This window comes from Lissotriton helveticus, chromosome 10 (genome assembly GCF_964261635.1).
Source record: "Lissotriton helveticus chromosome 10, aLisHel1.1, whole genome shotgun sequence".
Taxonomy (NCBI): domain Eukaryota; kingdom Metazoa; phylum Chordata; class Amphibia; order Caudata; family Salamandridae; genus Lissotriton; species Lissotriton helveticus.
Window position 1 is genome coordinate 681,319,112 of NC_136071.1, and position 22,609 is coordinate 681,341,720.

General features: G+C 42.2%; 1 protein-coding gene across 1 annotated transcript; it reads right to left on the reverse strand.

The window, feature by feature from the left end:
* Positions 1 to 943: 943 nt before the first annotated feature.
* Positions 944 to 14,391, reverse strand: CRYGN (crystallin gamma N). Its single transcript, XM_078664349.1, has 4 exons — positions 14,253 to 14,391; positions 8,020 to 8,268; positions 3,496 to 3,641; positions 944 to 1,179 (listed from the first exon to the last, which is right to left on the reverse strand). Exons 1-4 carry the CDS (start codon positions 14,271 to 14,273, stop codon positions 1,044 to 1,046), a joined length of 552 nt encoding a protein of 183 aa, XP_078520475.1. The 5' UTR covers positions 14,274 to 14,391; the 3' UTR covers positions 944 to 1,043.
* Between the last annotated feature and the right edge of the window lie 8,218 nt (positions 14,392 to 22,609).

Consider the following 22,609-nt stretch of genomic DNA (forward strand, 5'->3'; position numbering starts at 1 on the left):
CAGCAGGCTGCGCTACGGCAACCCACTCTACACCGGAAACTCCAAACACCTCCTAAAGGCTCCAGAACATCCAGAATGCAGCCGCAAGACTCATACTCGACCTCCCACACCACACCCACTTCACACTGTTCCTCAGGAAGCTACACTGTCTGCGCATTCACCAGCGCAGCCAATTTAAACTTCTCAAGCACACATACTAAGCCCTAATCAACACAGGACCAGAATACCTGAACAGCCGCACACACTTTCACCAACCCACCAGACGCCTATGCTCTGCCTCACTCTCACTCACACACACTCCCCACATCTGTAAAAGGAAAACTGGAGGTCGCTCATTCTCCTACATCATACCCAAGACATGGAATGACCTCCCTCGACAGATCAAGCCTCCTCCTCACTTTTTGAGTTTGGTAAGAAGCTAAAGACCTGGCTCTTCATATAAGCACCTTGGAACCACACACCTACACACCTTGCCCAAGCGCGTGGATCCCCTTCAGGTGATTAGTGCAATATACAAATCGAAATAACATAACCAGTGCCAATATTTCTCAGTGTGTGCGGTATAACTATGTATCCCATTAAAATGGAGGGTAGAGCAGGCAAGTACTGGAAATATTGAAGATGAATTCTTCTGAGCTATGTCTATATGCTCTTTGTCTCAGTGAGGAACTGTGTGTGGGGCAAAGGCAATTTCAGTGCTGTTTCAGTCTGTTACCAGGGGCATACACCACAGATTGTGGCTGTAACTGCCTAATATTCACTCTCTATTAAAGCAGTGTAGACATAGATAAAGAAGATTTCATAAAAACAATGCCTGATTTGTAGTGACATGTGTCTTTTTTCCTACTGAGGCAGGGATTGATTGGATCCAGCCCAGAAGTCACGGGTTTCAATTCAAATTCGTGCCAAGAAACTTCTCATAAAAATCACCAGCCAAAAAATATTAGTTTAAGAATTTATTCCATGTGTTCAGTGACAAGAGGTAAAAGTTGCTGCACACTCCAGTGTCCACAGGAATGTCGTTCTGTATCCAACCAGCTTTGTTAAAAGTAGTTCACGACTCGTCTTATGGACTGGATGTTGGCATTCTGGCCCTGCCATTCGTTAAAGCTGCGGTAGTCCCCCCGTTCCACAATGTACATGCGCCCTCGGTAGTTGGGCTCTTCGTACAGCACCCAGCTAAGAGAGAAAACAGTCAGAATTCAACAGTGATCAAACAATGGAATTGGACAGCATCAGACAAACAGTGATGACAAATCCAGGCTAAAATGTCCCATCCACCCCACTTTACTATCACTCCCTGCCCACTCCACATGCATGTTCACTCTAAATCATACAGCAATGACATCAGACTGTGGTTAACCAAATGGCAGCAGCCCTTGCCAAAATCATACAAGTTAAGGTGAATCACAGATTCCTTAAATACTGTGTCAATGATGTGAGCAAGGTTGTTACTAAGAGGCAGCCATGTTGGTTAGATATATCATTCATGTTGTATAGAAATCATTGAGGAAAAGTGGTTGGCCTACCGGTAGCCTGAATTGTTTCGTACCATTCGACATTCATGAACCAGAGACCTTTTTGCTGCCAGCTTTAAAACTTTAGCTAGTCGTAGTCTCATCCATAAAAAGGTTGTCCATTGCAGTCTACTGTATATGGGATCAGAGGTAAACTGATGGTGCCACATGCGTTTCTCTGACACTGAGTTATAACATGCCGATATGGGCAGTAAGTGGCCATCTTTTCTTCACATTCTAGTGATCCAAGGATTTAGACACATGGTAGTGACATTGTCTTTATGTGTTACAAAATCCTCTAAAAACAGTCCATATGCTTAATTGTTAATTGGTATTTGTTGAGCGCATTATCACCAGCAGGTCTCTAAGCGCTTGCTTGGGTCCTGGGAAGTGGGATTGTTAACCTTGGGTTGAATACCCTTATTTCATCATGGCTATATGAGAGATAGGAAGAAGAAGGTCAAGATTTCGACCAACTGCGACACCGCATAGAAACATTATATGATTATGTTGTGCCTGATCCTAATATGGCCACTACTCTGGAAAGGATCTTCGTCCTTATCCAAAGTTTAGTTAATAAGAATTATGTTTGACAACAGAGCTATGGTTAACTGACATCCAAAACATATGCCAATATAGCAAGCGGTGACCATGGAGCAAGAATCATTCTGAAAACTGTGAAAATAGTCTTTACTATTTTACACAGCATCCACCATTTTTGCACTGTTGTGACGCTCATGGAAAATCTAAGAATAAGAAAAGCTTGGCAGCACGAGTTTTAGTTTCCTTGTTGACAGGTGCTGAAACCAGAGCTTTTCCAGCCCTAGTGTTTTGCATGACATCAACCACTATTTGCCAAAATTCAAAAGACCGCAACACAACAGAAGTCATAAACAAAACGATTTGTATTGGAGGTATATACTACAAATTCGGACAGATTTTGCAGAATCCTGCTCATGCTCCGTAGGTGGCACTCATCCCAATGACTACATTATTTTTACGTCGCCTTGCTACTTTCATTTTTTTACTCCTTTAAAATCTGTATGTGTACTACTTATTCCGATGAGAAAACACAATCCTGAGATTTTAGGGGCATTCATTTCCTACTCTTTTAGGTGCCAGTTTTGTTTTAGGTTAGGCTTTCAGAATTGATTTCTTGATACGTCAGTTACCGTGTACCACACTAAGAAAATACATTGTAATATTTGTATGTGGCAGAAATAATTATAATGAATTATACTGTTTGTTAATGCTGTATAGTGAAAAAATCTTTTGAAATGTATTGGGATATATGGTTAAAAGCCAGGAGGCATACTTAAGAAAAAGTAATGCAATGCAGCGCAGCAAGTCACCTTACTGCGCTAAGCTACAGGGAAAGAGCGGGAATGCGCCGATTCATGTCCCTTCCCCAACACTAGTGCACAATGGGCTCCCTAGTGCCTAATCAGGCATCCTTGCACCATGGCGAATGGGTGCTTGCGTTACATGCAGAATTGTTTATTTGCAGTAAAGGACACCTTCTTGCACAAAAACAATCCTGAGAGGCATATTCCTATTTCTATGTGTACTGCACAATGCGGCACACATAGAAAGAGGAAGTACCAAGGGGAAATAAAGATATTTCTCCTCGTTATGCCTCTCCAGAGAAGGCATATCTTTTTGGCGCATTCCCAGGTGTATTAGCGATGGTAATTCTGGGAATACGTTAAAACCATAGGAATTGCGTGGGAACACCCACGCAACTCCCATGGAATGCAACGTAGTGATTTGCGCTGCATTGTGTTACTCCAGATTTATGAAGCCACTCAGGGCCATGCAAGGTCTCCTTGTGTGGCTTCATAATCCCCATTTTGGGCTTGCACCACCGAAGCAACTCCTCTAGCAAATATGCCCCCATGACTGTCAGAATCCGGTATGCCTGGTCACCCAACTCCACCGAACAGAAATGTTGTGTTCCAGCTCTGCATGAGTTACTTACGCTCCATCGCCGTAGACTTTGAGCGCATTCACGCAGTTCTTGTTCCAGCCCCGCCCCTGCAGGAATGGGCAGTCTTCACAGAACTCCATGCACTGGCCAGTGAAGTTGCAGCCCTCGAAGAGCTCAAGTCGGTAGTGCTCGCCATGCTGAAAAAAACAGGCAAGTTAATGGCTGGACTCCTACCTATCTGTTCACCTCAGAATTGTTGCAAACTGATTGGTTTTCACGTAGTGGCATCTTTCAAAGTCTGTAAGTAGCAGCTATTACTATGCTCAGATTCATACATATTGTTTTTATCAACCATAGAAGGATGGAAGCCAATTGACCGGCCTTTGGATTTGAATGCATTTCGAAACATCATATCTGCAGACATAGCTCACTATATTAACAGATTTAATCTGACTCAATTTTTCATCCATTTTGAGGTTCCTAAAAAGTAGCTTTAATTGCATAATAGTAGCAAATGGGTACCTTTAATTTGGAGAACTTTAGTAAGAAACAGGCATTTTTTTCCCAGCCAGGATTGTGAGAAATCTCTTTTTCCACATATGCACTATTTTCAAGGGACATGTATTCAATGATCACAGAATGACTCTAGTATAAAAGCCTGTAAAGACTGAATGTCTGAGAGAGATGAAGGACAAACACCTGTTCATTCTTTTACAATATTACGTTCAGAAAGTAAAAGACTTTAAAGCATGCCGTGCCTGCAATAGGAGAAACTCATTAAAGAAAATAGTGCTTACAGACTAAATAAGACATACCGTGTAACAGCAGAAGTAAAAAGCCGAGTCCTCATAGGAGGTTACAAATGAAGACAGGGCAGTACTAAGGAGGGACTAACAAGACTAGTAACAAATCAGAAGCCAGCATTTACAAGGGACAATGACACAAGCCCAAAACAAATATGGGCGGAGAGTGGGCGGAGCTATAAGTCCATACTCAAATACAGCATGCCTCGCAGAGCAGCGCATGCGCTGCCCAGGCTCGACCTAAAAATGGGTGTTCTCATGTGTGTACAAAAGCAAACTGTTTCCCCTTTATTCTTCAACTCAGGCCAACTGGTATTTTGACACCTGGGCAGTTGGGACCTGCAAAACCCCTCCCAACTGCAAGTCCCCTTCCCTATGCATGGTGCCACTTATATATTTGAATTGTATGGTTAACCTTTGTGTAAGTCAGCTGTAAAGTACGCACAAATGGTACAAGTAGCTTAAAATTCTAAAGTCTAATGTGAGCTTGCAGAGAAAACTTTCTCTACCCAAACTTGGAGCAAAACCCACAACATGGGCTTGGAAACACCCATATGGTAATACACGGTGGACTGGTGTGTAAAAAGTTAAAGAGTAACCATGCTTTTTACTTTAAATAATAGATTTACCCCTTTCCAATGCATCTGTAAAAGAAAATTGAAAAAGTATGCTCAGTTGCCCAGTGCTAAACTCTGTAAAATGAAATAATTATTTACTTGCAACTAAACAGATAACCTTGATTTAGGATCATGTTTGTGTAAGTAGAACTTAAAAGTGAAATCATTATTTTAAAAGCTATATTGGCTAACTTATTTTAGGAAATGCCTAGAAGCCTCATCATGCACATTAATTTAAGTAATTGAGGAAAATAAAAAGCAAATAATAAATATTACTGTATTACCTACACTGCAAAACGTACTTTTCTAGAATTATCACACTTCTGCCAAAGCTTTTTACCAGCGTGCTCAGGTGGCACACTTATCTCCCTTTAATTGGCTCTAATAGGGCTCAAGAATAATTATAGGTTTTCACGCCCTATTGTCCCTCATGAGAGGTGGTCAAGTGACCAGCTTCAAAGCTTTCTCCATACAAACGTCTTCCTGTCTTACATTTCTCTCCAAGATCTTATCCACATGTCAATAGATGATAGGACACACCTTCCCTTACAGTCATAACAGGCCAAAGGCGCCTTCAACCATGGGGGCTTTGATCCCCTGGGGGAAGGGCTGGAGTTGACTAGTTTTGGAGGGGGTAGGAGAGTGAAAAACAAAGCAAGTTTAGAGCTGATATCCTGAAAAGCTGTTATAAAAAAACTGAGGGACGAACATTCTAGGGCAAGGCACATGTTGAGACTGGAGAAGGAAGCATGGAAAATGTATCTTGATTCATCTAAGGCAGTGGCACTCAAACTTTTTAGAACCAAACCCCACTTTTCAGAACAAAAAACTTTCATGGCCCATCTAACTTTAATGGATATAAGACGGAGTGATTTTTTTATGTAACTAAATCACTGTGTCGTAGCACATTCTCATTTATAGACAGCCCATTTTCAATTGAAATGGCAACTAAATTTGCACAGATGTACAGCTTTACTGATACAACTATATAGCACACAAATCATGTGTGGAAATCGTTTTTTTATGAATATTTATTATTTGTGCATCACCAAGTAAGTGTCTTGATTTGTTTTGATCCTATTAAAATCTCTATTTCCAGCACACTTCAGAATTATAAGAAAAAGTGCTTCATTTTTGCTTTCCTAAGTGATGGATGCATACAGTTCATTTACATGTATACACAATGTGTTGTGTGTCCCATTGAAGATGTCCAACTATAAGAAACATTTCAAAGTATGAAGGTAAAACCTTTGACTGATACAAAGCACCTAGAGTTGACCTCACATGCTGACCAGCCTAAATCCCTGAACTCCATAAAACTTGATTGTGATGAACAACAGGTTGTTGCAAATTTCGCTCCTTTGTCCCAAACCTGGTCATCTTCAGAAAGTGCCTAGGTCCTAGTCAAAGGCAATCCATTTATATGCATGGTAATTTTGTTCCCATTGTTCCCTAAGGGATGATTTTGGTATTTTAATAACCACTCATCTCTACATTGAATATTCTTCAATTTGTTCTTTTAGCTAATTTGATTTGATAATTCTACCTTTCTTATTTTTTAACTGTGTTGTTGTTTTGGTTTACCACATGCAATTTTCTCTCAGGAAAACTTTGATGCCTTTGCCAAGCAACCAACAGAAGCTAGGGATTCCTTGCAGAAACCTGTTTACTTATTAGGAATTTGAATGGTTTGACTTCATGGGAGCACATGATTGTGGCCTTTCTCTCCCATAGTTTAACAATCTGGTTTCCAACAATGTGACAAGCACATTAAAAGTTATCTCATGTATGAGGTCTTAATATAAGCCATTGGTGGTGGGTTGAAGAATAAGGCCTGAAAAATGATATCTAGGATTCAAAACTCTTCATTATCATTAGAAAAGTGCAGCAATGAGCTTATCACAATTTTCAACAATTACGCGATTACTGTAAATGCAGAGGGGCATGGTGACTACACCCAATCAATGAAATTCTGTAAGTGAATGGTTACCACAAGCAATAGGCTAGGGAAAATCATGTGATAAAACATTTTGCACATGGAGTAGCAGATGTTATTCCTGACTGTTTTGCACTGTAACCATGATCCTGTAATAATGTTGTTTAGTACAGATGTTTCTGCTTCTTGGTATTAACCTGGAAGTAATATGGGACGCTAACAGAATCTATAAGTGACTGAAATTTAGAAGTATTGCATAGCAGCATTACACAGACAAATGTGTGTATTGCATGACATTTGGTGGAAGGGCCTGAAGAAGAGAACTGCCCTAAAACAAACAAGCATACCCATGACATCATCACTTCTCTCACCAAAAGGCTCTTGATTGTCTGGCACGTGGTGAAAGGCACAAAGCAATACTAAAGGTACTGTGCCTGCAGGGGAGGGGGAATTTAGTATGATCTGAGAAAGTGCAAGTGGGTGTGTGCATGTGTGTAGGGGTGTGTGCTTGTGTGCACGTGTGTGTGTGTATGCACATGCTTCTGTGTGTGTGTGTGGGTTTGTGAGTGTGAGAGAGAAGGAGAGAGAGAGAACTAGATGTGAATTCCTTTATGCAAGAATTATAGATTACGGACTAGCGCAGAATTAGGTGACCATTTTAAAAATCTGTAACTGCAGTGCTTAATTTGAGCCAGTGGTTTCCAGTGCTCAGTACCGGCACTTAATTTTCAGCGCCGGCTCTATTGACAGACAACCACATGTTGGTGCTGTCTGTGTAATTTTGAGATGAGCACAACAAATGGGGTTATTAGTCAAATCGCATTGAAAAAGAATAATACCAGCCTCTCACACCATTATTATAGCTTTGTGTGGCCTGAAATTGTCTGCATTGACACAATTGTAGGAGTGCAATGGTTGGGTGTTATGTTGGTACTGTCATTGGCAGCCCTGGCAGGGGCAATGCTTGGTGTGGGCTGCAGTGGCCCTCTGAGAAGGGCCCTGGCGTTTAATTTCTTACCAAGTAAGCACTGTAAGTAACTGAACACAAGAATCTACTGCTGCTTTTAATGTGTGGTTCTTGGTCTCCACACCTGAAACAGACAGCGAGTGCTTTTATGTTGGGATTGTTTGATCTATGTGAACTGAGTGACATGGCAGGGTGAGTATAAATTCCATTGCCAAAGAGCACACAAAGGTCTTGTAAATATATCTCACTTACCATTCTGACTGGTCGTGCTGATCCCATGTGGTCATTATGCCCGTTCCAGCGGTGAAAGTCAGGATATTCCCCACGCTCCAGGATATATTGCTGGCCTCGGAAGTCGGGGTGGTCAAAACAGGTCCAGGCTCCGCTCTCAACACGGATTGAGTTCACTCGGTTCATGAAACCCCTGTCCTGAAAGTTGTCGCAGTCGCCGAAGACTTCCAGCTTCCTGCCTGTGAAGCATTTCCCTTCATAGAACACGATCTGGAATAAGAGAGGAGCAAGTATTATGGTACAGGAACAGGCCAGCTGTTTATGTCCCATACAAGTGTAGTTAAACCTTGACAGGATGTGAGATGAGACCCAAGATGTGAGTCCAAACTGCAAATCCTATGTCTCAGAACCAAAATCAGATGTATAGTTTTGTACAACATAAGGTGAAATAAACAGAGGACTGATGCTTCTTATGTAGATCTTTCAGTCAGTAGACAAGGTTAATTAGGAAACATATTGCCTTATGTATAGAGGTTAGAGTGATAGGTTTATTGTATAAAGGTGTAATAGCAGAACCAGCTCTTTTTGATATCATGAAGAGTCAAAACAGCTTTTGGACTGTGTTGTATATGTTATGAGATTACCCATAGCTGAAAATACTCAAGCGCAATGTTTGTATTTGTTTTGTCCCTTTCTTCCAATTCTCTTGACATTTTTTCAAAATTCACATAAGCTCGCAACCAGGAATTAAGTGTGGACCAGAGGCCATAATAGACAAGAGGGTTTCCTAGCACTTTTATAAATATGCCCAATTTTTGTTAATTGAAGAATGGCCTGTCTCTTAGCATGCCTGTGTTTTCTGGATTAGGAAATGAGGTAGCGTGAGGCTTAATGACTTATGCAAGAAACACAATATACCCTATGAATGGAGGCCACAAATGGAGATCAAGTCTCAGGATTATACATTCATCTTTCACTTAGTTCGGGAAGCATGGAAGCAGGCTGTCTTGGCTGGTCCTACGCAACTCTCATCGTTTTTGACACATTCCCAGATTTACCTGAACTGGCAGGTCTGGAAATGCGCTGAAAACATACGCTTTCCCAGGAGAGGTGTATATTTCTCCTCTATACTTCCTCTTTGTATGTGTGCTGCGTTCTGCAGCACAGATGGAAAAATAAATATGCCTCTAAGGATTGTTTTTGTGCAGGAAGGTGCATTTTTCTGCACAAATTCAATCCTGTATGGACTGCAAGGGTGCCTGCGTTGGCTCTAGGCTGCCAAAAGGGCGCCATCACAGGAGAAGAGGCAGGATTGAGCCATATTGCCTTAGATGAGGCGCATTCCTGTCTGTTTCCTGTCAAGCAGTGCAGCACAGCAAGGTGACCGCAGTGTGACACTTCTTTGTAAATAGGCCCTTGAGTTTTGGGAAGACATTGAGTGGTTTTCCTGTTTTTGTACCTCTCAAACGCAACTTTAAAGTGACTGACTCAAACCGATTCCGACTGGCCTTCATAAGCACGTATCCCACCAAATGAAACACTGTTGACATTCATCTGATTTGTCGGTCAAAGGTTTCAACTACAACAAAGTCCTCAGTTTTTCAACATTCTATAATCGATAAAATGAGTACCATCAAATTGGACAAAAGTTGCAACTGTTGTTTGCTGTCCTTGGAAAAGGCAAAAAACGTTTTAAGCGCTACCTAAAAAAACAATGGGGCATATTACCAAGCAATAGCGATAATTATCGCTATTGCTTGGTTAGAGACAAAAATGTATCGCCGACCTGCGGCGATTTTTATCGCAGATAAACCTTGGTATTACCAAGGTTTATCGCAAGTGCGATAAAAATCGGCCGCAATGCATGAATATCGCTGAAAAGTCAGCGATATTCAGGCATTACCGAGCTAATGCTCTTAGCCATGTTATCCACCTCCCATTGGATAACATGGCTAAGAACTGCTCTGGGCAGGTGTTAGCTTTTGGAGATATTCGCGCTTAGCGCGAATATCTCCAAAAGTTGGTAATAGGAGATAGCGATGTTAGCGACTGTTTCCAGTCGCTAACATCTTGGCACGCCCACTTTGCATGTCATTAGTGATAAATTTCTCTGACATGCAAAGTGGGGCCCAAGATGGTCGCTATCTCCTACTAGCTGTCGCTAACTGGTGTTAGCGACAGCTAGGTAATAGGGAGATCATTTTATCTCCGATTTCTTGGCTTTTAAAGCCAAAAAAGCGGAGATAAACCCCCTTGATAATATGCCCCAATGTATGAAGACACTGAAAATATACAAATTGCATTCTGTGTCAGGCCACGTTTTAATATAAAAGGTGTAAAGGAAACAAACCCCGGTTCACCACGTATCGCTATCCTTACCACAGAGCAAGAAACACACACACAGCACCCATCTGTGCTTCATAAAACCCGAATTTAAATGAAAATCATGTTCCGGGCCTCTTCTCTAACTTGTCTTTAGAAGTATTTGCTCAATGTTTTGTTTGCACAGGTGCCAGAATGGAGACGAGAAGAGGCTGAAAATCCATAATTTTTAATACGGCTGTATTTCTTGCTGAAATTCTATCACTGCAAGGAAAGCCGTAATGGTCTGATACGGTATTCCAGCAGCACCCCCATCGCAGCTATCAGATGGCATCTGTAGTTAGTTAGCGCTAGCTTGTTCCAGCCGAAGCAAAGTGATGTCAGGCGCTGTTTTTTAACAGAAAGGCGACGAGCGGGGGTCAGACGTCAAACCACAGGGGGAGCGTGTATCTGCAACGTGACCGCCATGTGTTGTGTGCAAACAATCAGAGCTCCCAGGGGGATCTTTCTGGGGCCTGCTCAATGGCGACACATGCTCCAAGTGGACGCGAGCGGTACTGCAACTACATGAAGTGAAATAAAAAGAAAACTCATTTTCAAGAATCATTCTGTTCTGAGTCGATCGGGGGACCGTTGTAACTAGCACCCACTCCTCCCCTCTTCAACAAGAAACACTAGCTTTTGTGTTAGCTTGGTACAAAAGAGAGATACTACTCAGAAGCCCTAGATGAGATCTGAAGCATGTGAGATCTGAAGCATGTGAGAAATGCAGTGGGCTTCACTTTAAAAGTCCATGTAATTGGCATGCACTTTGTGCTTTTGCAGGTATATTATTTTTGTTTTTGTTTTTTATGCTTGCATAATAGTATAACTCTTATGATGAAAGTGTTCTAATGTTTTATAGCACTTTTGTTAGGTATTGCATAAAACAGACAGTGGATTATCATTATCCATAAACGACTCTCAGACATCGCACGTTCAAGTGTGAGGAAGCAGTCTTATTTTTCCCATAATACAGATAAGAATAACTGGTACAGCAGGTACCACCGAGGCATATTTCAGGCACCAACAGCGCAGCGGGGTGTCCCCAAGGGTCAAGCTGGTTCTGGTTAACTCATGCCCTGTATGATGTGATCCATCTAGCTATCATTTACAGCCAATTGCAGCACTGCAGCAGGCAATCATCTGTCCTATTGGCCCTTGGGCCTTGTTGAAGGAGGTATTGTCTGAGCCAGCCCATATGTCCTTGGGTCTGACCTGTGGAATCTCCATAGCAGCAACGTCTGAGACCATTCTCCCCCATACGTAGCCGATCTGCAATCCTAGGAGCTGGGACTTTCATCAACGTTTTTATTAGTCAGCGCTTTGCAAACATACGCTGGGCAGGCACTAACTTACGCTCTGCTTCAGGTAAATAGATGACATAACCCAGTAGCAATACTCTGGCGGTGCAGTCAACTGAAAAGCCAACAATATCACCAATGGCGCATGCTCTCTCAGCTGAGTACAGCTCTACCTGCGGGCATTCCCAGGCCAGGTGGAAGAAACCTGCCGGGTCGACTCACCATTGTGTGCAATAGGTGGATCAATCTGCGTCCATTCTGTGTAGCAAAGCAGGGGATCAGTGCAATCTGTTTTGGAATTTAAAATCGAGAAGCTTATGATGGTAGTTCATGGAAACCTTTTTTGTTTACATGCAACCGTATTTCTAGACCTCGGATTGGATGTCTTCCACTGTATCTGTTTCCCACTTCCCCAATGCAATACATGGGGCTACATGTTGGGTGGGGGCAAACAGCCCTCACAGTCTGGAACCACCCATCTTTAACCCCAGGATCTCTAAACATCTACATGAGTGGGGTGAACTCATCTGTTTTGTCAGGGTACCACTGCCGTTTCGACCTAACAGCATGTCTAATTCTATCCAGAGTGGTCAGTGTCTGCCTCTCCACATATTGGTTGTAGGACAGGAACTTTTGGATACAAATATTTGCCCAAGAGTCCACAGTCCAGCTTTCGCAAGCCTAGTTTGAAACCCTTTATCTAGTGTAGTAGGTATACCCGGATTTTCTAAAAAAGGGGTATCAGGAGAATATTTCAGCACCTCATGTCCGCCTCGACCATGGTCCATATCAACCAATGATGCGAGGGAGGTTAATATCTGGGTTTTCGACAAAGATCAAAATATCGTCTGCATGCAATCATAGTAGAAACCGCTTCTCCGGGAATGCAATGCCACAATGCAGATGAATCGACCGTAGCCACGTGGCCAAAGGATCAGTGGCAAGAGCAAACAGTAGAGGAGACAGGAGACGAGGGGCAACCCTGCCTGGTCCCTTTATAGATTGTGAGGGGCTGTGAAGTGCACCTATTTATTCTAACCAAAGCAATAGGGCTAGTGCATAGGAAATCTATAAGTCTCACAAGATTACGGCAGACCCGCAGTCTACACAGAACACAGAAGTGTTGAAATATACTGATCCAAGTTGTCTTAATAAGATGTATTGGCAACAGGACCTCTGTGCGGATCCCTGGAGGCTAGAACCAAACCAAACTCCTGAGAACTACACAAGAGGAATCCAAAGTAAAAATTTCAACTAACATTCGTAACTCTTAAAGCCACAACACATAGAAGATATGAACCTATAAACATAAAAAGAGAAGCAGAAAATAACATACAACTGTGGAGAAATGAACAAAAGTAAAACAGATAGAGTACACCTAAAAAGGTTATTTTGGCTGGCAAAATCCCTCAACCAAACCGGGGAACTGCGTGAGCTATGAACTTGGCCTTGTGGACCTCCGCAGTCCTGAGCTTGGGCATCTGCAGCCCCATACACCAATGCACCTCTATTGTCCACAACTTGAACACCACTTCTCATAGGCACTCCCCCCTCAACATCTCCTCATCAGTCATCATCATCCAACCACCACTCTGATGATCATGATCCACCACTGGTTCATCCCTCACAATTCCTCTATTTATGTAAGGCTACAAGCCTAAATTCTACCTCTGAGCATCTACCACTAGTCCTCTTCACTTCGAATGAACACCCTGAACTTGAACAATGTACCCGAACTTCTCCCATGCTTGAGGTAGACCCAATCTCCTGCCTCAATCAACCTAGAAACCACAAAAAGTGGATTTGCTAATCCATTACGACTAATTTGCACCCTGATTCTGGGCTTCAAATGAGTTCGGTGGATGCAAATGTTCAAAGGACATTTTTGTAATCTTGCAGGCACAGTAATATCCCACCCAAGATGTGCAAAGAATGGTTCGCCGTCATGGTAGTCAAGTTTTAAAATCCCTAAACCCTATGTTTTCATACATTTTATAGCTCTGACTGAAAGGAATATTCTATACTGGAACAAGTACATATGTTTCCAAAGTCATATAAACTCTTTCTGCCAATTGTCGACTGAAATGTAATCTATGATGTAACCAAGAAATAATGGAACGTTCCATCTCATCACGTTATTTTCAGTGCTCTCTACGAAACCTCAGAAGCCTTGCACGCTTTTGCACCTACTATTCTATCGAGGGTTGTCCCACCCTAAAAGAAGGATCAACACATCAAAAAGGAGCACGAAAACATCCACAGAGAAACAACAGCGAGCTTTGAATTCCCTAAAAAAAAAGTCTGCATTAGAGTGTGAAGCGTGGGCCGGGAGATATTTCCAGCCGCCACTTTTGACAAAATAAAGCAATGGAATGCTCCAAGTCAAAGGCCACGGTCATTGCCGTCAGGAAAACCAGCCCAGCCGTCACAGCTACTCGAAAACCACCTCTGCGAGCGGCTTCCTGCTCTACTCCAAGGCCTTTAAAAACTGGTCTCGGGAGTACAAAAACGCAAAATAATTACGAAGAGTTCCTGCCACTTTTTGTCCAGCAGCATGGCGAGGCGTTTGCGAATGAAGAATGTACTCACTTTTCCGGAATACTGAGACATGTTTCCACTGGACGCCGTCCAAGCTGCAGCAGAAGCCAACCAATCTGACAGTCAGAAAAAGTTGGACACCCCAATATATATGTCCGGCCGGGCGCGAGCCGTCCTCGCGAGACCCACCTAACAAAGAGGCTGCCACAGAGGCTTTGGAGCATTTGCTGGTTAGGCAGAAAGGTCGAGCACCGGGCCCTGCTGATTCCAGACTTTTGGATTAGTGCACCCCATTGGACAAAAGATTTGCTTGGCAGGGATTTGAGTAATCAGTGTTTGCTCGCGTTGAGCCCTTCATATGTTAACATACATTGTATGGCTCCGGCTGCACACAATCTGGAACAAGTTGGGGGTGCTGCCAACAGGTTTTTTGTTGGACACGTTTTATATTTTACTTTCTCTGTACATTCAAGTGGCAGTGAGAATATACTTTATATTGTGGTGTCAGATTTATCTCCCAGAGCTGCGGCAGTCTGTAGGTTTGAACGTGGGCGAGGAGGAGTGTGGACATATCCAGTCCTCCATTAAAAGTTGAAAAAATAAGTAACATTGACAGGGATGTAAATAAAGCCTGTCATTTGTGGTCATTGTTAAGACACGCCTGTGGTTATTATAGTAAAATGTTTCTGTCTATTCTTATGCTGTGGCCTTGGGTAGTACCACATTATGTTTCTGGTTATTGCTAATTTTTATGGCTATTTTTATAATATGTTTATGGTTATCACCAACAACATATTTATGAGGTCTGCTTAGGTTGCCCTTTGCGTAAAAAGGAAATGCGATCCTGTTTTGCAGATACCAAGATAATACCGCTCCGACAACTTTAGCAGTATTAGTTCTGGAGAGTCCCATCAAAGAACCAAACAAGAACCGATATTTCTACAAACTGTGCTGCAGAAACACATTTGAGCTATGTTTTTATAGAAACCAAGCATCAGAGTCATCACTCACTAAAAGACAGTGTTAAAGTTAGGGAGATAGGATGATCTGGTGACAACATTTCTACGCCTCACTATTTTAAGTGTTTATTTAATGTTATTTTTGGTGTTTTAAGTTATTTTTACATTAAAAAAACGCATTTGGTCTGTATTTTCCACATTCCCCCACCCCCAGTCAATAAAAGGATTCCATTCTATAACTAGGACTAGCAATAATGTGTATTTTCTTGCTTTATACATTGTACACATGGGCAAACAGAGGAAGGAAGTGAAAGATAGTGAAACAGTGTTGTGTTAAGTTATGGTGCATCAATGTAAGGAAATAGGGACCCCCTGAAAAGAGATCACGGTGTCAAGGGCAGGAAACAATAGAACAATGTAATGAAAAATCCTTGACCCCCTGTAAGTTTTTATATAATTACCAAATAGAGGCCATGTATGAACAAACAATCTGTGGTAATCTAGGTTCATTTTTTATTTTATTTTATATATATATATATATATATATATATATATATATATATATATATATATATATATAACATTGATTATTGCCTCATAATACAAAACGGAGATTAGAAATGTTAATCCCATATAGTATATTCTATTCAACGGTGAATTCATCATATTCATCAACTATGAGAAAGAAACACCACATAAAATAACAAGATACCTTCACAGACAATATCATAAGGCTGACATCAGCTTTACCACAATAATAACAAATACCCAATACTATACACATAAATACATCTTACTACAATACCAGTCCAATACAAACACATAGCATATCATGTTATGGTGCATTCCAGCTCTCTGCTGGCCCACAAACTACTGCCCACTGCCCATGCAGGTACCCTTGCACCATGGTGCAAGGGTGCCTGGGTTACTGGCAGGATTGTTTTTGTACAAAACAATCCTCCGAGGCGTTTTCCTCTTTCTACGGGTGCAGCAGAATGCACCACACGGAGAAATAGGAAAAACTAGGCGAAATAAAAATATTCCTCTTTGTAATGCCTCTCATGGGAAGGCACAGCATTCTGACGCATTGCCAGGTCTACCAGTATTGGTAAATCTGGGAATGTTCACAATCCACGGGTGGATGCATGGGAACGCCTATGCTCCACCCATGGAATGCCTCCCTGGGGGAGAGTAACGCAAGGCAGTGACTTGCACTGCTTTGTGTTACTCCAGATTCACGAAACCACGTAGGGCCTTGCAAGGCTTGGTAAATCTCATTCTAGGTTTTGCATTGCTCTGCATCCCCTTGCGTGGCGCAAGGGCGATGCAAAATTTCTGATAAATTTGGTCCTAACTTTCTTTTCATTCTGACGTGAACGAGGTGGTTGTTCATTATAAATCCTTGGCCAGGAAGCTGATGGGTTGATGTGACCAGTGACAAAGCTATCATTAGTATTGGAACCAGTAGCTGTAAATCTTCCAGGTTGTTTGAAATTGGTTGTGGCTGTTTGTTTTTCCATTGAACAAAGTGTAGGAATTGTATATGTCCCACACTCGTGGAGCTTCTGTTGACCCAAACAAGAACTCAACACACAACAAACAGTAGGCTGACTCGTTATGTTCTATTTGCAGCAGCAAATATTTCTCTTAATAGATGTAACTTTTTTAACACAGCAACACTGCTTTCTAGTTCATACAGGAATTGTGAGACAGGGAGATTAATGTAAATGATGAGACTGATGATGAACCACTCATTGAGGTTACTGAATTATGTACCAAACCTAGACTAGACATTAGAGAAACTCCTTTGGAAATGGCTGATTAAACATTATTTGTTGATGGTTCTTATTTGCAATATCAATATGGAGAATTGAGAGGGGCCTATGCAGTATGTCCCTTTTCTGAGACTTTGGAAGCATCTTTTCTCCCGAATGTAACTTCAGCACAAATGGATGAATTGGTTGCATTGACAAGAGCTTGCTGCTTGTCAGAGAATTTGAATGTGACATTGTACCCAGACAACCAATATGGCTTTTCAGTGGTTCATGATTTCAGACAACTGTGATCACAGAGGGCCTTTATGACATCTTCTGGAGCTCCTATAAAAACAGTGCTTATGCATTGGATTTATTGAAGGCAATACCGCACCCAAAAGAAATTGCAGTGGTCAAGTGTGATGGTGTTACAATTGCAAAAGATTTAGTCCTGCTTTTAAATAAATATGCATATTAACTGGCAAAATATTGTACATTACAGAATGAGCCAGTTGTGCAAGAAAATGAGACTGAGGATCAAGAATAAACACTATGTAGAATGCAGAAAATGTGTACTGTTTCTTTATGAATTCAATTTAAACCTCCTTCAATAAGGTGAGAGATCTCCAGGAAGAAGCCTCAGATGATGAGAAAAATAAATGGGAAAAACAGGGTTTCAATAAAAATTACCCGAATTTGTATGTGAATTCTGAAAGTAAATATATCCATCCAGATGTAATGTTGGGTTCAACAGTTAAATACCTTCATAATAAGTCTAATGCAGGCAGGGCCAGCTATAGCGCTGGTGGCGCCCTGTGCGACAATGTTTGTTGGTGACCCCAGTGACCACCTCTGTCAGGGATTCCCTCACTACCACCCTTTAACAGTGCCCCTCAAGTCTCCATAACTACTCTCTCACAGATGCATTAAATTAGTTTTGTGGTACAAAAGGGGGTGGTGATGGACGGAGCATCTGAACCAATCAAACACTCACACCCATCAACAGATCTGGGTTTAATCCATCACCGTTCTTTAGCCCACTCTGCCACCCCAGTTCAGACATGGCCATATGCAAATCAGTCTGACCCTGTGCCTCATGGGAACAGTCCAGCCCGAACTGCCAAGCCATGCCTTACCTGGACCGGAAACAAGCTTCATAGGACCGATTTCTGGCATTACAGCCGTCTTCAGCCAGGCTTGCATGAATCCAGTGGCAAAGTGAGCAAGGGAATCACGTCTGAGCATACCCTGCCAACTTATGGCGAACAAAGCGGTACAAAAGGGGGTGGTGATGGACGGAGCATCTGAAACAATCAAACACTCACACCCAGTCAACAAATCTGGGTTTAATCCATCACCGTTCTATAGCCCATTCTGCCACCCCAGTTCAGACATGGCCATATGCAAATCAGTCTGACCCTGTGCCTCATGGGAACAGTCCAGCCCGAACTGCCAAGCCATGCCTTCCCTGGACCGGAAACAAGTGTCCAAGGACCGGTTTCTGGCATTACAGCCGTCTTCAGCCAGATGGACGGAGCATCTGAACCAATCAAACACTCACACCCAGTCAACAGATAGAGAACGGTGATGGAGTAAGCCCACATCTGTTGACTGAGTGTGAGTGTTTGATTGGTTCAGATGCTCTGTCCATCACCACCCCCTTTTGTACCGCTTTGTTTGCCATAAGTTGGCAGGGTATGCTCAGACATGAGTCCCTTGCTCACTTTGCCACTGGATTCAAGCAAGCCTGGCTGAAGACGGCTGAAATGCCAGAAACCGGTCCTAGGAAGCTTGTTTCCGGTCCAGGGAAGGCATGGCTTGGCAGTTCGGGCTGGACTGTTCCCATGAGGCACAGGGTCAGACTGATTTGCATATGGCCATGTCTGAACTGGGGTGCCAGAGTGGGCTAAAGAACGCTGATCAATTAAACCCAGATCTGTTGACTGGGTGTGAGTGTTTGATTGGTTCAGATGCTCCTTCCATCACCGCCCCCTTTTGTACCGCTTTGTTCGCCATAAGTTGGCAGGGTATGCTCAGACGTGAGTCCCTTGCTCACTTTGCCACTGGATTCAAGCAAGCCTGGATGAAGACGGCTGAAATGCCAGAAACCGGACCTAGGAAGCTTGTTTCCGGTCCAGGGAAGGTATGGCTTGGCAGTTCGGGCTGGACTGTTCCCATGAGGCACAGGGTCAGACTGATTTGCATGTGACCATGTCTGAACTGGGGTGGCAGAGTGGGCTAAAGAACGGTGATGGATTAAACCCAGATCTGTTGACTGGGTGTGAGTGTTTGATTGGTTCAGATGCTCCGTCCATCACCACCCCCTTTTGTACCGCTTAAATTAGTTTTGTAGCACCATTCATAGCAGTGTAGAGTGTCAGACCCTTTTACATCTCACATATTATACAGAGCCAATCAATCCAGTGGCGTAGCTAGCCCTTTGGCTGCCCATGGCGGTCATTGCATTTGCCCCCCCCCCCCCGGCAGCCGATCGAAGAGTGGAGAGGATTTCCACCTGAGACAGCAGGTAAGAGCGGGGAGGCCGCCGCCAAAACTCATGCAGCCTGGGGCGGACCGCCCCACCTCCCCCTGCCTACGCCACTGAATCAATTATACGTGTGTAAATCAGTGTATGGGACACATTACATAAGACAGAGGACTACAATAGGAGGCATGTCATCCATACCTGTAGGCAACATAGTTTAAGAGTTCTTAGTCTGGAGAAGCACAAACGTAGAATATAAAACTTAACACCATGGTTGGGGTTTCTATTTAATAATAAGATTGATTTCTACCCAAATGAAGCCATTTTGCAACATTAGGAAAGGCCAAAATCCTAACGCTCTAACCCATACCATGCAGTTTTCATGCAGCTTTTTGATGACGGTTCATTGCTCACTGTTCTACATAGTATTTTAACTTATAAACTCCAAGTAACAATAGGATCTCTCAGACAAAAGCAGTAACCTACTGACTTATTTACATTATATGCCTCCCGGGTGAGTAGTGCGCTATACAAATGACAAATGGCATGATTGATTGATTGATTTGTGATGTGCATGGGGCATGTTCTTTGCAACAGGCATATTAATCCTCTGTGCTACCTTACGATAAATCAAATCTCCCACTAAAGAATTCTATCTCTCTCTCTCCAAAAAGAACATTAATCACCAGAGTTCTCATGACATGTTTATTGTTGACTGAAAATTCCTGGAAGAATTTAATGCAGCAGCAGGTGCTTTTAAAACCATAATATGTGTTACAGCACCACAGAGCCAGCCCTGCCTACAACTTACTATGTTTCATTTAACAAACTGAAAGTGAATTACTCAAAATTGAGCTAGCATAGAATACCTCTAGTAATCAAGGCAGTAAGAAGACATACTGATAGTGTGAGTAGAGAGGGGAGCTCAGCTCTAAGTGCCTAGATCAATTAAATAAAATCCCAAAACATTCAAGCGAAACCTTTTATTTTATTTTCTGACTCCTAACCAAAGCAAATATTTTACTGCAGCGTATGGTTAAAAGCATGCCTCCTGATTCGTTTAACACTGTTTTCTCTCTTCTAATTCTACAAAGAATAACATTGTAGGAAAGAAAGAGAGACAACAGTGTTCAACAATGCAGGCTTTTGGGCAATGCGACTAGCACCATTTTCAGAGCACAAATGGTGCTCCCTGACCTTGGCACCCGGTGCGGTGGCACCGCTCACACCGCCCAAAAGCCGGCACTAAATACAGGCAGGAACAGCATGTTATACATGTTTAGAAAATATTGGGACAATACATGATTTAGAAATGGTGCTAAGGACATTTGTAACAGATGCATGATATGTCAAATAAATAATCAGGGAAAAAACACATTAACAGTAGCCAATCATATTGGAAAATCTGAAGGCGAATTTACAAGGCTCCAAGCAGAAGTTGTGGATATGCCAGCTTGCAGTGGATTGAAATGCATCTTGGTCATTGTCTGCTTGTTTTTTAAATGGGTTGAAGCCTATATCACCAGAGATCAGATTACAGTTGCCAAATTGTTGTTGAGGGAATTTATGCCGCAATTGAGAATCCCAATTTCCATTGAGAAAGATCGTGGTGCTCATTTAAAAAAAAATGTTTTGTAACTAATATGTACAGCATTCCAAATAAATTTGAGATTTAACTGTAGTTATCACCCACACTTTTCTGGACGTGTTTAAAGAGTTAATGGGACTCTCAAGAATAACGTGGCTAAAGTTTGTGCATCATCTGGTCTAAAGTGGCTTGACACACTTCCTCTTGTTTTGATGAGCATGAGAAGTACTCCTGACCGAAAGACTGGTTTGTCACCCCAGGAGGTCACCATGGGAAGAACAATAAGACTTACCTATATTCCTTGATCTGTATTAGTATAAAAACGTATGACATTGGGCTTGATTACTGCAAAGAATTGGCGAATATGGTGAAATCTGCCTCTCATAAGATGAATGTGGCAACAGAAGTGACACAATGACAATGCCGCGGTCGGAATCCAGGTGACTTGTAGTGGTCCAGAAGCACATCAGGAAAAACTGCCTTGAGGAGAGGTGGGATGGATAGCAAAAACTGCAGCAAATTATGCTAGCGTGCCACAGTGGGTCCATGCTGCTCACACAAAAAGAGTAAATGACATAGATCTACAAAGTCAAGTGCAGAGTCAAGCACAAGGTGAATCTTAAGGACAAGCTCAAGTTTGCAGCGTGGATTTGGAGGGCGGTGAACATTTTGAAACTTGTAAAGATAGCAATGAAGATGTGGAAGCTCTGATGAAGAACCTAAAATGTATGAAGTCCGGTTTCATAGCAGAGACCAGAGTGAAGGGCTGTTACTGTCTAAAAGACAAACGCATGAGTGGCAGCAAGAAGAAGTAGACTTTGATTCAATTGATGAGAATTTGCAGTTTAAAGCTGAGTCATAAGAACCCCCCAGCAGAAGAAAGCAGTTCACAGTAAACAATGCCGATAAGGCTGATCAAAGTTCAAGTTTACATTCAAGCATAAGTGCATTGATAAGTAAAAGAACTTTGATAAAGACAGTTGATGAACAAAGAAAAGTTGAAGAAGATACTGCACGAAAAAGAACTTGCAAAAGGAAGCACTGTGAACCAGAAGACGGGCCTTAGAGACAATAAGACTCTGAAACTGGTGTGAGTGAATCACCTGTGGCAAAAAGACCAATGGGAAATCAAGTTCCAAATAGAACTATGCTTCCCCTGAATGGGCATAACTAGCAACAGTATTGGAAGAAGAAGAGTTGGAAAGTTACAATTAAGTAAATAATTGGCAGTACACATTTGAAACTGACCCTGTGAGTGAAGTAGAGACAGAAAAAGAACCACCTTGAAACAACAAAGACATTGTTAAGGCAAAGTTGAAGTGAAATACAGTGTTGAAGAAGATAAGAGATTTAAAGACCAAAAGACTTGAACATCAACTTAACCACTGTTAAAAGATCAATTAAAACGTGGCATAGAGCATTGAGAGAAATTAGACAGAGGTATTCGAAATAATATTCTTACTAGAAGGATACATGAATATCTAAATTCTATGGGGCTTATTCATGAAAACTGTTGCATCGCTGCGACAAAGCAGTGATGCAACAGTTTTCACTGCACCTTCCTTGCGACACGATGGAAGTGCAATATTTATTGTATGGCGCTCCATGTCACAAGGAAAAAC

Coding starts and splice junctions, on each gene's coding strand:
- CRYGN (XM_078664349.1), bottom strand. CDS start 14,273: ATGTCTCAGTATTCCGGAAAA. Junction 3,642..8,019: donor CAGCACGACCAGTCAGAATG/GTAAGTGAGATA, acceptor TGTTTTTTTCAG/CATGGCGAGCACTACCGACT. Junction 1,180..3,495: donor AAAGTCTACGGCGATGGAGC/GTAAGTAACTCA, acceptor TTTCTCTCTTAG/CTGGGTGCTGTACGAAGAGC.